Consider the following 17,546-nt stretch of genomic DNA (forward strand, 5'->3'; position numbering starts at 1 on the left):
GTTTTCCCTCAAATTTTTGAGAAACAAGTCCCCTTTCGTTGTTCCTGTTCCTCCTAACAGTGCTCGTGTACAAAGGTGCAATTTTAGATGTAAAGAGAATGGCGTTGGAAAAACCAGAATCGTTCTCTTCTTAGAAACTAAGAATTATTTCCGGTAAAATATTCTATACATATATACAAATCGTAGGAATATATATCTAATATGTATGTGAACGAATATTATTGCAGCTAATATCGAAATGAGCTTGGAATAATCGCTAATCGACATGTAGTTGTAATTTATACGTTTCGATTTACAGATATCGGAAAAAACGTAATTGTACGTTATAATTTCGCATTTCTATGCGATGTATATTATTTGTAACGAAAGATCATAGAGTGAGAGAGACAGATCGTACGCAGGTTGATCGATAATTATCGAGATATTGTGTGTGTCACAATCGCCATCGAACTCTCGATTCAAACAGGTACCTGAAGTTGTTTCATCTAACGTACGCGCCAAAAAACCGTTACTGACGCACGTGATTTTCTTGCGTTTTATACAGCGATTCTTGTCGATGAAGTGCAATGAAAAAAATGACGAGGTGATTCGAAGGTACGAGTGCTCCGAGTCGATGTCATCCCTCGTAAGTAGATGAGTACGTTAAGTTCTTTTTATAAGTACGTTGAAAAGTTGAAGCGCAACAGTACCGAGGGTTAACGAGCACATCGATCATATTTATTGATTCTGTTTCTTGTTATCCCACGCGTTGTCTCGCACATAATCGGTGCAATAGTTCTTTCCTTTTACCCTTTTTTGCTTCATGTGCAATAGGGATCAAAAAGAGGAGCTTTCCATGTTGTGGAATATCGAACGAGGCAATATATTTCACATTCGTATTAGTATCAAATTTGGCTTCGAAAATGTATTGTCTTCGATCGATATTTCCAATAAAAAAATATTTGTGGTGTCTTGATGGCGAGGATTATCCGAATACTTCTGGTCTTGACGATTTATTTTTGTAGAATAAGTAATAATGATATTCTCCTGAAAGTTCTTCAAAATTCAGTCTTGGAAATTATTTATATTTTTATTCTGTAACTTGAGAAATATCTGGAGTCAACTATTTGGATGATCTTTGCAAATCAAATTAAGGCATTCACAGCTAATGGGAGGCTCTGGAAAATCGATCTCGACGTGACTCTTCTATTGTGTTAGTTTAATAGAATATTAATTTTTGTTGTATATAAATCCGCAAGCACATCTATAAAAATATATTTGAAGAAAAGACGCGTTTAGATGGTGCCAGCAAAGCAGGCCCGTTTAAAATGTGCGTAAGCCACGTCGCGAGCACATAGAGAGCTTTATTTAAAAAAATATTAAATAAAAAAAAATGTTCGTCTACTATAATTATAGACAAACGTTCGCTGTCGATTGATCGTTTCTGCGATCCAAGAAAACGGCTACGACGAATAGTAATCTGATCGCGATATTTAATAATGTTATTTACGATATTAATATTAATATATTCGATATTGTTTTAAAATAGTCTTCCATAATTTATTCGTCAACCCTCTTCATTATATTGTGTAATATATTGTATACACGCTTCAAAGTGTCTATTTAATTATATACATATCAGAATACGTTCTTTTCTTATTCCATTCGTCCCATTAAATAGAATATTATATAAGTTTCCAATTATTAATGGTAATTCCTTTATTAATCTGTTGTGAATGATGTATAAATTATGTGAAGGTTTTATATTGCCTTAAATGCTTTAGCTTTTTGCTTTCGTAGAAACATGTAAATATATATAAAGATTTGTGATCAAATTTCTGATCAAAGTTAAAACAAGTCTTCGAAAGTTTTCTTCTTTGGAAGAATAGATTCACACAGAACACTCTTATTATTCCAGCTCATTCATAACTCTTCATAAATCTTCCTTTTTAATAATAGTATAAAAAATATGAAAGAAGTGTCTTACATTAATTCGTCAAAGAACACCATTTGGTGTTTCTATGTCTATACATATGTATAAATACACATATATTGCATGCCTAGAAAGACAATTGCCATTTATAACAATGAACTTATATAATGTGGACGGATAATCTGTTACGGATTATGTGTATATAAAATTATTATGAATGTGTTTGGTGAGATCACCTACTTTAAGGAAAACTACCTATCAAGTATTAGTATAATATTGAAACCAATTTAATTGATAGATGTAGTAATCCTTAATGAATAACTTGTCTGTAAGTCATCAATACCATGAGTATAACCATTGATGACTTCATATTTCATTGAGTTATTTATCACAACGTTAACACGTGAGTACGCCTCACTGTGCGAATACAAAACGCGCATTCTTCAATAGTTTGGCAGTGCAATACCCTATTTGTGACAAATTCATGAATAATTCTTCATTGTCAATGTAATCTCCTTCTCATGATTTCACGACTGAAGAATTTTTGATTCTAGATATCTCATTTTAGATGCCCTTTTATGGGTATTTAAATGACTGTTAAAACTATCCTAAAACTACGAATCGTCGTCCATATCGTTGTAAAATACGTTTTCCTGTACACGACTCCTTACTCGAAATTGGTGTTCCTACGTGATAAGTGAACATACTATTCTACATAATTAGGTACAACTTGCAATTGTGCTCAAGTACACTTCGTACAAAATACTCCTCAATCCCCGCGACTCAAAAACTGCTTATTACAATGAAATATTGAGACCCTTTAGTCATATCAGGAAGAATGTAAACCATCGAACGTCTACTTAAATGATCCTCAGCGTTTCATCGCTGTCGTTGTTCCCTCTAAGCCTTCGTCTAAGTGTTAAGGTCGGTGGGTTTAAAATCATTAAAAAGTTCTTCATTCACCCCATGATCTATGGAGCTGAAGAATTAGAGCTACACTTTACATTCACAATAGCTTTATACTGGCAGTTCACATCGCAGTTTCCAAAGGCTGACTCTTACTCCGCGCCCCAGCCGAAAGTTGCGTTAATTCTGTAGGCTCATTCACCAAAAACACATCTAAATTAGTCTCCAGCAACGCTTCACTCTTTGAGCGCAATGGTTTCTCCTCCCCATTATCCAAATTCGTCTCTAGAAGCGCCTCGCTTTTGGGCCTGCTTTCAGCATAGTGATAAGGATGAGGTGGAATAGGGGGATTAAAGTCTGGAGCATATTCTGGCACTGGTTCAGATGCCTGACTTGGTGTCAGCGTAGCGTTATCATAGCTACGACCCCTATCGTAATCCATGGGACTGTAAGAGGCTGATGTCTCAATATCTCGTTTCAATTCGCTGATGGAATCAGTTAATCCTGGGCTGGCATGCAGTGGAAGAGTGGAGGTATTGTTGAGGTATGTACTCTCATGTGTTGCATCGACAGCAGGGGTCTCGTCAGTGGTGATTTCAGGGTTGGATTCCATGGGCCACTCGTTGGTGCTTCTCGAGGTGAAAGTGGAGTGGTTCCTGAAGCCTTCGTTACGGTAGGTCAGGTCGAATACTGGATTGTCTCCGCTTTGAGCAACTGCATATTTTTGGGCAGTGTTTTTGAAGTCACTGGTACTTGGCGAGTACCTTGGATTGTGAGCTTCGTATACGTCGTAGCTTTGATTGTCTTCCATTGATGAATTTAGCTGAGATTTATCCATCGAGTCAATACTCCCGCCATTTAACATCCTTTTGTAATCTAAGGACTTGGAGTTCAGAGTGTCTGTAGACTGTTTCGTCTGAAATCAAGATTCCTATGATGTTGCCTTGTGTAATTAAGTTAAATCATAGAAATACTTAAAAAAATACTGCTTTTACCGTAATAGGTTTACGTCGATACGCAAGCTCTGTGAACCCAGAGGTGGAGCCCACAGATCGTAAGGAGTGTAAGGATTGTCTGATTGAATTTCGTCTTTCCAATCTTTCAAGATTTCTCTTCTTCGATTTAGACACCCAGAGAGCAATAGCAGCTGTTAACAATGCCAGGGCTACTCCCGCTGATCCTAGCACAGCCACAGCAACTATATCTTTTCTCCAAGATAGTGGATCTATGTTGACTCTAGGATCTACAGTAAAAAAAACAATTTTCCTACAGTTTCTTCTGTTTATACTTCCCTATAAAACATAATAAGAATAGTAAAATGTACCAATTTCGCAAACGAAAGGACTTGGCTGAGAACAATGGTCTATTTCAATCGTTTGATACGTGAAAGTTGTGCACTGATCCACGCGATCCAGTTGCTGTATCCAAGCACGATCTGCATAATCATATCTTTCTTGCTGTTTTCGAAGAAAATGCCAGAGTTCCAAGTAATCACCCATAATGAATGGCATTGATGAATTCACCGACTTCGGGGCAAATAAACAAGTGTTAAATACAATTCCAGCTCAGATTGTTATGATTAAATTCTTGATAACTTACTCTGCAAAAATCTCGAGCACTGTAGAAGTCCATTGGAGCACCAATGTATATGTAACACGTGTCGCCAACTAGATCCCAGGCAGGTGGACACTTTCCATTCAGAACGGACTGGTTGCTCATATGGAAGGGTTGGTAGTCAACTTGTAATAATTCAGGAGAATCTCCCCTATCTCTAATTCTACCTGCTACAGCTAATGTTTCGTTGTATCCCCACCAATTGTGTCTTGCATCCACATGAGACCTCCACATTTCTAATTGCCTGTAAAATTTAATTACGTTCGATCATCATTATCTATGACTCTACATTAGACAATATGTAGAAGACTACGAACTGTGATCTATTAGTCGTCAGCATCTCGTAATCATTGTCTGGATTGAAAAAGACATTATCGACGTATTGCTGACCAGGGGTTCCAGCTACTATCGTGCTACGTCCATTACGATCCACTGCATAGTTTCTGAAATATCATTTTTGTATAATAAGCAAGTGTAGTTTTTTATGGTACATAGTACAGAAGACATACTTGTAGAATCCATTGTGAGATGTGCTTTGATAAATTGGCAAGCGAACTCTCTCAAACCCTGAAACTTCTAAAAGATGCGCGCCGAGGTTGGCATGCAGATAATTGAGAGTCATGTTACTGACTACTTGTTTCAGAACGATATTATTGTCATAAGGAGCATTGTTCTTTGTGAAATAGTTTCTGAATATTGTCACTTCTTGGTATGGACTGCTTTGACGGCCTTCTACGTATCTAATTAGAAAGAAATTAATTTTATTTGTTACTTCACTGGATGATCTATAAAATTCACTAGAATATTTCATTGTACATACAGTGCAGGTTTGTTAAAGTTCTCTGAAAAGAGATTATTGTGGATCCATCCCTTTAAGGAAGTAGCTGAGCCTCTGGAATCAGCTCGAATGGAAAGTCCACCTTGATTTTTCCGGACTAAATTATTCTGAAATATCAAAAGCAGTATGTTAGTACGCTCTTCTAAATAATTAGCATTCTCCACTTTCTCAATAAAATTACTCACTCTAAAGTATAAAGACTGAGTATTTTGAACATCCAACCACACAGCAGATTTGCACGTTGAAAAATTACCATAAAGTTTCTCACAGTTATTAGTGAATTGATTACGTTCTAAAGTCATTATCGCATTCACTTCTCCAGCGCTAGCATATTTAATTGCTCCTTCGCGGCAGTTAGATATCACAGAATAAGAGATATTGTGTTGTACGTCTCGATCTAAAGAAGTAGATAGTATAAAAATATAAAAAAGTAACTGCAACTAACAATCATTAATTCTTATTACTCACTGAATCCAATGGCAGAGATTGGAAGAGTAACTACTTCAGCAATGAAGCCATACGAGCTGCTTGCACCATTTGCGAATAATCTTACACTAAGACTGGGTTCCTGAGTCTTAAACAGCTTCTTCTCATCAGGACTATTAGCTTCCAGATGACCTATGTTTTTGGCAGTGACGTTGTAAATATCGCCATCGTATAGCGTTATACTATCTACTCGACCAGGCTTTCCAGTAGAATTAAAGAGATTGAATTGTAACAGCCTAAAAAAGTACGATTAGCTTTAGAATATTTCCTCGACGATTCTCTCTTTTTCTTTGCAAAATATGCAAACCTGAATCCAAAAGGTTTGGCCCTATAAGCACTGCGGAAGATTTTGACGCAGTTCACAGGATGATTGTCATACTTATAATAAACAATCACTCGTTCTTCCAGCGTGATTTCCTTAGTAGTATCGCATATGTCGATCATACTGAATAGATGATAAGGAATATTAAGATCTTTAATGGGAGTGAACGAGCTTTCATCTGCCTCTCGCCCTTCTCCTGTTATCGAAAGTATATTCACCCCATTACCAAGAACATTATCAACTGCATTGAATAATAATTCAACCTGTGTAATCAATAAGAGATTGTAAATTTCTACTTAGTTATCAGGGAATACTATAATTCGATACTAACTGTATGGGTTGGCGATATCACATTAATTCCATGATAAGCACTCTGAGTTACATTCACGTGCATGATTGCTGGAGATTTCATAATAGTTTGCAGTGCAGCTGATTTCTCGAAATGCAATATTCCAGCACCAGTGATATTAATATGTTTTAAGACTGATTCCACACGTCTCACAGTTTCATGAGTGACCACATCATGTATGCGATGCTCGTATAAATGATGCTCAAATTCACTATTGGCGATGCGTATTCCTCCCCAGTAGTCGTGCTCATCGTCCAGATTTCGTTTCCCACAATTGATAAAGACAAACTGGTTGTCCCATGAGCATTCGTGTCGATGCCCATATAATTGACCGTTTAATCTGATCTGGCATTCTTCTAGCTTCTCTTCTCTCCCAGTGCACTAAAATATGTTGTTGTTTTAATTACTTCTCGTCATTGAAAAATGAATGAAACTGCAATATTCTTTCTGGTGTACCTGTAGAGGTTCAGGCCAAGACCATACGCGTATCAAAGAACCAGGATGAAGTTCATACCTGCGGTCGTATGATACATACACGTTAAGTGAGTCATGGCCTAACTGGCGACAGGCAACCTCTGCGTTTCTTTCAGTGAATCTGGTGTCGCATAGTGGTATCCATTGCAGAGTTGTCTTATTGAAGAACTCCAAGAATCCTAATCAATTTAGCAAAGTATTAATGGGCATGGACTTCTTTAAGTTTTTTCAGACCCTACCTTCATTATATAAGGAAGAACATCGTCCATCTTTGCAAAGACGAATCGTTTCCTCTGACATAGAGACGACATTCCCAGGCATTCTTAATTTCCCATTCATGGACTCATGAGTATCATTACGTTCCATTGGCTTCATTATGATCTCATGACCAGGTGCACCCACAGCTTTCAGTGTACCCAGAACTAGGATCCCAACATTTGGAGCAAACTCCATGACAACATCAGGATAAATGTGCAAGGTAGCTTCTGGCATAACAGTGATATCTGATCGCACAACATAGGGTTTGTCTCTAGCATGTATAGATAGATTTTCTATGATACGCCCACCCAAGTTATCAAAGTCTACTTCTCTTGCAATTTGCCAAGACGCAGATACAGAAGAGTCAAAGTTATCAGTAGTAAGGAAGGGTCGATAGTTAGCTACTGCGTGGTCATTCCAGTCATCGAAGTCAAAGATTCTTCGTCTGAAAATAGACGATGATGTACGACGTGCAGTCTATAGAAATTGATCAGAAAATTGTGCAAACTTTTTACCTTATTTCTATATCTTCAGGAGTTCCCCACCAATTCTCAGTTACGTCAACTTCGTTATTAATTTTGGCTGTCCTGATACCAGCTAACAATTCGTAATCCAAGGCATTATTGCCAAAGAGATTCCTATTTACCTGTACCTTCTGAATACCATGGAAACCAACTACATAGCTTGGACTATCATCCGTTCGACGTGGACCCATTCCAGCCAGATCATAGCTATTTCGTTTAATCTCATTATTATAGAAACGAGCGTCCACATTTCCTAATATCTCCGACTGGCTATCTGCTTTGAACTCTACCATATAAACGCCTGTGTTACTCTCAATATTGTTGTTATCGATTTGCATTTTCTTCTCCATCCCACGAACAGAGATCAAGCCAGTTTTACAACGATTCCCTTCGAACCGATTATGCGAAATATTCAGGGTAGCATAGTGGCCATCTACCACGAAGCCAAATTGTTCATTACTTCGCCAGGTGTTGTTACCAAAGTACAATGTATGCGTGAAGTTCTCATTGTACTTCCATACATCTGGCAGGAGTACCTCGAAGCCACCTCTTCGATTTCTTTCGATTGTACTGTCTTGCATTATCCAGTGGAAAAGATTGTTAGAGTGTCTGGCATCGTGGCTGAACTGATATATTCCCTTGCCATTGTCAGTAATTAAAGTATCATTGATATGGATCGCTATTTCAGAGAGATGCGCGTGGAAGATGTTCCAGTACGGTGAATGTACGTAAATTGCCTCTTCCTGGTTGTGAGATATTTCACAACCGACTAACTGCATAGTTTCGTTGGCTTTCCGAAGGAAATGATCACCGATTTCGTCCAAATAACGATTGTAGAATGACGCAAGTATGCCTCGTTTATTATTCTTGATCTTGGACTTGGTGACCAGCAAAGTTGGAATGGGACCTCTTACAATTTTGTTACGTATATCCTACAAATATAGTTTTATGAATTTTCTCAAACTACAAATGCTAGAAATGCTTTTACACACCTGTATTGGAGCTTGAAGAGCTGTCAGGACTAGTACAGCACCTCCAAGTGCATTCTTGCCACTGTCATAATCTAACACCACGGCAAAGGAGCTGGAAGTGACAGGAAATACTGCCAAATCTTGTTTCAAGTTCCAGACATCTCGACTGGGGTTAATGTATTGCGGATCATGAATGATTATTTGTTCTGTACTACGATTTTCAATGGGATTAAGAAGCTGTATACCAATTACGTATCCTGGTCTGCACTGTGAAATTTAGTAAAGTTTAAATAATGAATTTCTGTAGGCCTAAAGTTTGATGTGACAGTAGTTCATCTGGACACTTACTTTGATACTGATATGTCGTTGAATGGGATCACCATTGACTTTAACTGTTACCATATACTTTGTTTCTTCATTAGCAAGCTCAACATCTCCTATATAGTATGGAATGACTATTGGATTATATGAGGAATCAACTGTGTCTGGTACGCGCAGAAACCAGCCAGCAAATTCTCTCTGCTGGACAGCAGAAAGGGCAGGATTATGCCTTATCCCTGCTATCTTATTATTTTCAATTCTAGAACTAATGATCTCCATTCCCAATTGCTTGAAACTGATACCACTGCCTCCATTTTGTGAGAAATCACTGTTTCTGACAGTGTTCACTGCGTCGGCAGAGTAAATATCTGAATAGAGAACTCCTAAACCATCTTGTAGATTATCAATCACCTTAACACTGTCCAAGGAGTGTCGGGCAAAGTCAATTTGCAGAGCTGAAAAATCATGAACGTATATTTTTATAGTACATCTTGTATTTTTTTTCTATCAGCTAGAGTTTTTATTACCTGGCTTAAAGGAATTCGTGGTATAGTCGAGTAGGCCTGCCTTTTCGATAGTTACATACTGAAGATCGCTTCTCTGAGCCAGAGGACCTAGTCGAAGACCTGCCCACGCAGCTTCTGAACACCTAACACCCACATCGTTGTCGTGAGTACAGGAATTTTCGAAGTTCTGCTCTCTTTCTGCTCGACACTTTGATATATCATTGTCATCCTCAGTGCACCTAACATTCGCGAGAACAATATCCTCGTTGATGCCCGCATTTGGAATTTGGGAACGTTCCATGAGCCAGTTATCTGGATCTAGAGTGAGACCTAACTGATGGCAAACCAGAGCAGCGTCGCGAATCGTCCAGCCGTAATTGCAAACAGTTCCCCACTTGTCGCCAACTTTCACCTAAGTAAAATAAGCACAGTCTTAGTATCAGTGGTAATTAGTTCTTAATTTCTCAAAATATTAATGTATCTACTTGTAATCGTCCTTCAAGATTCGTCTTTCCTCCAAGGAGCCTCACAGGGGATTCCATTTCACTTATTTGACTGAGACCCTCGTTCACAAGGGTCTCGTTATCAGCATCCATAAGGATCTCCTCTTTCAAAGTGAATAAAATATCGCTAGGTCGCTTTCCACGAGCATCCAACCTGCCAGCGACCATCATCCCCACAGCTGGAGGAAAACGTAGTGAAACACCGGGGTGTAAGATTAATTTTCCACCTGGTCGGACGTTAATATCACGTTCGACAATGTATTCTCCTGCGTTTAGTAGCTCTAGACCATCGACTTCGCCTCCAACTAAATTGGTACCAGGCGTAACAAATCGTGGGACGAAGGTTGGGTTTGATATAATCGTGTTGGCGCCTGGATTGCTACTGTGCAATAAGTATGGTAGATACTCGATTTTGGCAAGATTATATCTGTCTTTCCTGAAATACGAGAACACTCATATATTCTATAAAATTACTGTTAATCGCAAGTAGTGTTAAACTTTCACTTAACAAACCTGTGAAACAATCGCTCAAATATTTTATTCTCTTCTGGGAATCCCAGCCAATTATAGGTACAATTAATAATTTTACTTTGATCTTCTAAATGAGAGCCAATCTCGTATCTTGATTCAGGATTCTGTAAAATGTTTCTGAACACTTCCACGTTGCTCGAGGAGACGACAACGACTGCTGCAACTCTAGAACGCGGTATCAGTCTAGATCTCATAGCATTGTTATTGTCAAATAATTCACGAACACGATTGTCACGCAAAAAGTTCCTTGTGAACAATAATTTCTGCACATCGCTGTAAGGCGAGAGACCAATACTGACGATAAAAGCACCTCGATTACCATAAAATTCATTGTGCCTGACGACGACATCAGCAGGCAAGATATTGAACTCTTCATAGAGAGGGTTCTTAATCAATATACAACCACTGAATTGCTCTCTAAATAGATTGTACTCGATGGTTGCCCGCAGATTGAGTGCAGGGCTCAGCTTAATTCCAAACTTAGCATTCTGCACGAAAGAATTGTGGCCAATTTGGAGTCTCAACAGCCCTTCATTCTGCCTCCAACTGGACTCCACTTGTAACGCTGTGTCGGTGCTGCTATTGAACCAATTGCCAGTCACGTTCACGTAGGCATTGCCTGTTGCATTGCCGACCTGCAGTTAATGCAAATGTTAGAGGAATAGCCAAAGAAACGATTTAAATGTATAAAATGATGTACTCACAAGAATACCAATGTCCTTATTCTTGAATATCTGCGAGTACTCTATCACAGTGGTCTGATTGAAGTACACGTATTCAGTTGCTAAGCTATCATTCAACCACACAGCAAATCCATAGCCCTGATTGGAGGAAATGCTCGTTCTGGACACGTTACGATTCCCTCCTGTGAGGGTGATGTTAACGCCGTCTCCTGTGTTAAAAGATATACGGCTGCTGGTAATATTCACATCCGCAGCTCCGCCCAACACATGCACACCAGCCACGTGTTTGTTATTGGACACAGAAGTCTCGTGAATGTGCAAAGCTGATCGTAATTTCTCTACCGCGATTCCTCTACCATTATTCCCTGCCACGACAGTGCTAATCACGTTCAGGTCGTACATTTTCTCTGAAAGGAAACACCACAATAAGCTCCAACAAGGCAAGAACTGCGTATCAGATCTTCTGAGTACCTACTGTAGCCTGAAGACAGTCTCACGAAGACGATAGTGTTGGTGCGTGGCTCAGCTATGAATTTCAGGTACAGATTTTGACGAGTCGATGTGACACTTTGAGGTAAGGTGCCATTTTTCACTCTAACTCGAGCTAGCAGCTTATCGGCTACGCTCATACCATCGTAGACCTCTATAATAGCGCTGCCATTTCTGTCGGTCTTCATTTGCAGAAAGTGCAGTGTTAGCACGTGTCCTGGCCTCGTGAATATGGTCTAAAACAGATTCATTCAGATGCTGTAGACAATGTAGTGTTTTAATCAGTGATAAGATAACTATTGCTGACGAGAATATTTACTTGAAGACAGGGTTTCATATTGGGCGCGTATTTACTTTGCTCCATGGATATTATGACAGGGAAAGTTTGACTAGCAGTTGTGGGAAACGTGCACAGGTCGAAGACTTCTGTGCGGTCCAATTTCTCATCTGGTCGTTCGTCAAAGTGAACATATTTGATTCCATCTGCTCCGTTATCGAGGACGGAACAGGAGCTGACGCGAGCCATTCCAGATGAACTGTTCACGTAAATTCCATACCCTGTTAAGTAATAATTGCATAAGAAAGTAGAAAATAAAATTTCCTTACAATTAGACACCTGCTCAAAAAAATTATGGCATAGAAAAATTTTGGGCAAAAAATGACCAACTTCGAGTGACGATAACACCGCGAGACTTCATCGTAGAATCATGATTTTTTAAAAAAAATTAAACCTTGAAGTCTTAGCTTTAAGACACTATGATTCAATCTTATGTTTAGTGCACCTCTATTCTTGTAGCGTCTTAAATCTGAGGGCATGTTTATCGTATTGAAAATTCCAAAGTTTAATGAAATGCACGGGCTTCTTAGAATTTTTTGGGAGGATATCGATCGCAGGAGCATAAACTAGGATCCTTCCCCTTCAATTTATAAAAAAGATCATGTCGTTACGATTTTTTTTCGCAAAGTTACAGGACTTCAAAGTAACCCTTGCATTGTACTGCACATCGGGTACTACCAACACATGACAAAAATGCAGGCCTTACTTTGAAGTCCTGTAACTTTGCGAAAAAAAATCGTAGCGACATGATCTTTTTTATAAATTGAAGGGGAAGGGTCCTAGTTTATGCTCCCTTAAACAGCATCCACGAAAAAAATTTACCTAAGCCTGTGTATTCCCTCAAACTTGGCAATTTTCAATGCGACAGATTGCAAAGTTTGTCAAAATGCAGGGACTCCCGAAAATTTTTTTAGGAGATGCCGCTTGCAGGAGCATAAACTAGGATCCTTCCCCTTCAATTTATAAAAAAGATCATGTCGTTACGATTTTTTTTCGCAAAGTTACAGGACTTCAAAGTAACCCTTGCATTGTACTGCACATCGGGTACTACCAACACATGACAAAAATGCAGGCCTTACTTTGAAGTCCTGTAACTTTGCGAAAAAAAATCGTAGCGACATGATCTTTTTTATAAATTAAAGGGGAAAGATCCTAGTTTATGCTCCCGTAAACGGCATCTCCGAAAAAAATTTTTCCAAGTCTGTGCATCTCCTCAAACTTGGCAATTTTTAGTTTAAGGTACTACAGTAGTACATGTGCTTTAAACTTAAAATCTAGATATAGTTTCTTAATTCTAAGACTTCGAACTTTAATATAAAAAGGAGATCGTGGGTTGAAGATGATTTTTTGCAGAGTTACTATGAGTTACAATTGGCCAATTTTGAGCCATAATTTTTTAGAGCACTATATCATCACTGAAGTTACCTCTATTATTCTGAACTGTACAGTTATTTATTACAACAGGTGCATTCGGTATAGTGACATTAATGCCTGTGAAGGCGGCATGGAGCACCGAAATAGATTCCATTTGCGGTGGAACACCTTCCACATCGATCGCTGCAGTAACATTATACTCTCGGCCTGTTCCTGCATGTCTTTTAACGAGGTAGGATATTAGTAAAAGCTGGCCAATATCAATCACTGAAACTCGACTGATTTTACAGAGATACTCACTCTATCACTGTGTTTCGAAGAATTGATTTCGATTTTCGTACGTAGAGAGTATTTTCCTGGATCAAAGGTCGATCGTACAGAGCTTCCTCGAAGCGAATACCTCTCCAATGCTTAATTGCTTTCGTAGCCCCATCGTGACGTGGGGAACAAGAGATACCGAGGTCAGGATGATAGTCTGGAATTACAGGATCATCTTCCTTACTGTCTTGGAACTATATTATACATATATTTTTAAATTTTCCTCATAGGAAAAGTCTGAGACTTTACCACAAACGCCTCCACCTAGCTGCCTATCAGACCACCTCTCGCAGTTTGTCAGAGAGGATTCAGTCCCTCTACAACCTGGCTGTTCATAAAGGAGTCGTGGCTTTGCAGGCCACTGTCTGTCCACCCATGACCACCATTGTCCACCCTGGAAACCAAGCTGTCTGCATGCTGTTTCTAAGTCTGCTCGAGTCCAACTGAGAATATCATTCAAGGATTAGAGAGGCCTTATCAAACTAGAGAGAATTAAGGTACACTAATAAGATAATCCCTACTTTCGTGAGTTAGTGCAAACTGCTCGCCACTCGCTCCGATGGAAGAGCTCTAATCGACCTTCAAATGGGGTTGGCCCATCGACCAGTCGAATCGTGGGTGGCAATTCAACTGGATGCACCTGATTATTAACTTCTGCTGCTGTTAGCAGAATTGGTGCTTGCGGCTCTCCCTGAAAGTGGAAGTTGCCATTAGTAACAGACGAGCTTTTGTCAAAATCTACTGTCTCTACATCCTTAACAATCACTCCACATCTTTTCTTTCTCCACACTTTTTCTAATTAAGTAATTACTATCTCAGGAGTACTTCGCCTACAGTCAGAAACGTCCATCAACTAGACCTGATCGTAAGACGACAGATAATATGATCGTTTTAATTCCTGTACCCGAAGGTGGAGGGAGGTCTCGTCTGGTCCCGAGCGTAAGAGGATTAGCGAGGTGAAAGGTTAACAGTTCAGGCCAAGAACCGTCGTTTGATCCGTGACCTGAAACGCACCGCGCTGCGGAGGCGGTGCGCGGAGAGCTGATTCACTCGTTCGTGCCTTTTACATCGTGCTCGCTCTTCGCATCCCGCTCTTAATCGACTTATTAGCTGCCTTCTTGCAGGGAGCTATCGCCAGCTTTGCCCTCACGGAAACACGCCGATTAGAAATCCCCTGTGTAACTGGATTACTTCCACCCGCTTTGTTTCAACTTCGCTCCTCTACACTGTTCATCTCTGACCAATAGCCCTCGATAATGCCAAGCTATTAGACGCTGTAATACCATAGATGGATTGCCTAATGCTTTAGTAATGTAAGTCGAAAAATTTAATGAAGTTATACAACTTCTCATAGAACTATTTTGTAGTAATTGATTTTTCTACACTATAGAAAGACTTTTTAGATCTCCTCTGATTTTCTGGTCCAGAACGAAATACAACTCAATTGAGGGTTCCAGATATCGAGAGATCTTAACAGTCTCTCCTGTGCATCAGCGCGTGTATACACCACAGCCATTACAATCGTACGCTGCCCGCTACGTGAAGCGAATAAAGTAACAATCAGCTCAGCTCGCGTGTTTCTGGAATTTCCGGTCATTCAGTGTCCCTTGCAGAGACACCCTTTGTGCTTTCTTTCGTCGTTAAACGTTCTTTCACTGTGAACTCGCTTTTCTCGCGAACCAACCTCTTTCCCGCGCCTTCACATTACGTTGTTCTCGTTGCGCGTTTACTTTCAAACGTGAAACGAGCAACGGTACTGTTTAATTACACCTCAATTTACATCTGTAAATCGAGAAACCTTTTTCTGTTGAACAGTGAACCGTTCGGTGCTCCTTCAGCGGAAAAAAGCACAGCGGGGTTTAGATGTGAACACTAACAATAAGTAGCGCGTAACGAGAGATGAAACAGACCTCTAGGGGGTATCCGAGAGCCATGGTGATTATGATTGTACCGGAAATGCAGTTTAAAGGCGAATATAGTGTTACGGGTTGTCTAGATGAAGTTTCTCGTACTTGAAGCGCGATAGGATAATGCCCTGAATGAAAAGCAAGATTCAGCGCATTAGAAGATGTTCAGATTTTAGTCCAAAAAATGCTGAGTTTGCCGGGAAACGTTTTCAAAGAAAATTCTGAAGTATCAGTTTATTGTGAAAAGATTACTCATTATTTTATGCAATTCTTAAAAGGTGTTGCGCAACCATTTTTTTCGCGGTGGTTATTACGAGTGATTCAGTCCAAGTCCTCGTGATTAATTCATACTGTACTAGAACGTAAGTGTATAAAAAATGTGGGTGTACTGTCTTATCGCTTATCAGGGTGATATCGATTTCTGGGATAAACCGTGCCTAAGCCAGCGTTCTGTCCACGAAAGAAGCGATCGCCTAGCACAATTTAAAAGAACATGTTCCCAGGAAACAGTAAAAATAATTTTCCCTGTAGAATGGTGAAATCACGTTGGAAATGAAATCGTAAAATTTTCTGGGAAGTTATAATTACTACCGTCAGTCATCTCTGGCATATCCGTAGTAACACGTGCACAATCGTACGGCTAGATGAGTCATGTTCATTCAACGTTAGCACATACATACAAATGTGCATAAACACTCATCCCTGACGAGAGCGTGATAGTAATCATAATTGACACACAGGCACAAGTAGAAATATGCGTTTGGCTGTGAAATCGGTGCTCATAAACCATGCTTAATTTATTTTACTGTAATTCCTCCAGTGTCACTCAACCCCTGCTTCAATATTCACAATTTCCTATAAAACTTTTCACAATATCGTTATCATGAGACAGAATACCCACTCGCTATAAATCTATCACTATTTTCATTGCCTACTAAAATAATTATTTCACTTTCTACTCAATCTTACGAATCTGTACCTATGTTTCAGAGTTCCAGTGTCTCCTAGCTATACGCTCACAAATTAAAACCAGAATCTTCTCTACCAAGAATCCCTAGCCTTGCCTAAGATCCCTCTGCAGGAAAGTAAAACTCGTTTCGCAGAAATAATTCCAAGATACGGTGAGTATAGCAACAGGCGCATAGTTTCGCTATTCAGTTTGCAAATCACAGTCATTCCTCCAGCAGACTCACTCCAACTTCGTCTTTACGAGCTATTTACCTTTGCAGTTATGATACCACGAACAGTGATACCGATCATGGGACCAAACCGGATTTCTACCCCAGGTTCTATCACCAGCTCGCCCTCACGCTCCACAAATAGATCCTCTCGAATAAGATAGGGGCTTTTCGATCTTTCCAACAGCCGTTGCCCCCTGACGATGTGTCCACCGTGCAGCTCCGTGAAGCCCCCATTTGCATTGCTATTAGTTGCATTAATAAAAGTCGGCTCGGTGTAATAAATAGACGACTGGTCGAACCCTTCGTCCGACTGTCCATGAATCACGGCCAGAAGAGCGAAAAAGAGACACCCAACGTGCATTTTGTCGATGGAACGTGCTGAAACGTTCCCAGTCTCAATACAATCGAATCACTAAACAAGGGAACCACCTCGAAAGAGAATCCTATTGAAGTCGTTGATCGTTAACAATGGTTTCCCATCTCTCAACTCGCTCAGGGGCTTCGTACACTTTAGTGACACTTGTTGCAACATTTAGATAGATCGGCATTCGCCGGCTCCCCGAACGATAAGAATATTTGTTTACAGATAAAAAGTACGCATCGAGCAGCGATTTTAAACCGACAGGTTACCACGCGCACGATTTGTCCTCATTTTATGAATCCTTGCTTTATCGTGATACTCGGATGCGTCACACGATGATTCGATCTGTTCATATTGCGCGTGATTGAACCTACACTTTCA

General features: G+C 39.7%; 1 protein-coding gene across 1 annotated transcript; it reads right to left on the bottom strand.

Annotated features, from left to right (window-relative positions):
* Positions 1-1,232: 1,232 nt before the first annotated feature.
* On the bottom strand, positions 1,233-17,250 carry Bark (C-type lectin domain-containing protein bark beetle). The gene is made up of 27 exons (XM_076383685.1): positions 16,845-17,250; positions 14,238-14,407; positions 13,966-14,159; positions 13,699-13,873; positions 13,450-13,619; positions 12,007-12,245; positions 11,674-11,923; positions 11,220-11,605; positions 10,498-11,150; positions 9,967-10,420; positions 9,503-9,893; positions 9,003-9,430; positions 8,676-8,921; positions 7,675-8,615; positions 7,141-7,604; positions 6,884-7,080; positions 6,410-6,808; positions 6,064-6,341; positions 5,739-5,992; positions 5,456-5,667; positions 5,253-5,377; positions 4,942-5,172; positions 4,750-4,875; positions 4,418-4,676; positions 4,143-4,344; positions 3,814-4,061; positions 1,233-3,734 (listed from the first exon to the last, which is right to left on the bottom strand). The coding sequence occupies exons 1-27, from the start codon at positions 17,163-17,165 to the stop codon at positions 2,943-2,945; spliced, it is 8,805 nt and encodes a 2,934-aa protein (XP_076239800.1). The 5' UTR covers positions 17,166-17,250; the 3' UTR covers positions 1,233-2,942.
* Between the last annotated feature and the right edge of the window lie 296 nt (positions 17,251-17,546).

Source organism: Calliopsis andreniformis, chromosome 8 (genome assembly GCF_051401765.1).
Source record: "Calliopsis andreniformis isolate RMS-2024a chromosome 8, iyCalAndr_principal, whole genome shotgun sequence".
Taxonomy (NCBI): Eukaryota; Metazoa; Arthropoda; class Insecta; order Hymenoptera; family Andrenidae; genus Calliopsis; species Calliopsis andreniformis.

What these genes read in the sequence shown, in the direction of transcription:
- Bark (XM_076383685.1), bottom strand. Translation starts at nt 17,165, where the DNA reads ATGCACGTTGGGTGTCTCTTTTTCGCTCTTCTGGCCGTGATTCATGGA. An exon ending in GCTAGGTGGAGGCGTTTGTG is followed by an intron (nt 13,874 to 13,965) that starts GTAAAGTCTCAG and finishes CTGTAATTCCAG; the next exon opens with ACTATCATCCTGACCTCGGT. An exon ending in TCTCACAATGGATTCTACAA is followed by an intron (nt 4,876 to 4,941) that starts GTATGTCTTCTG and finishes ATGATATTTCAG; the next exon opens with AAACTATGCAGTGGATCGTA.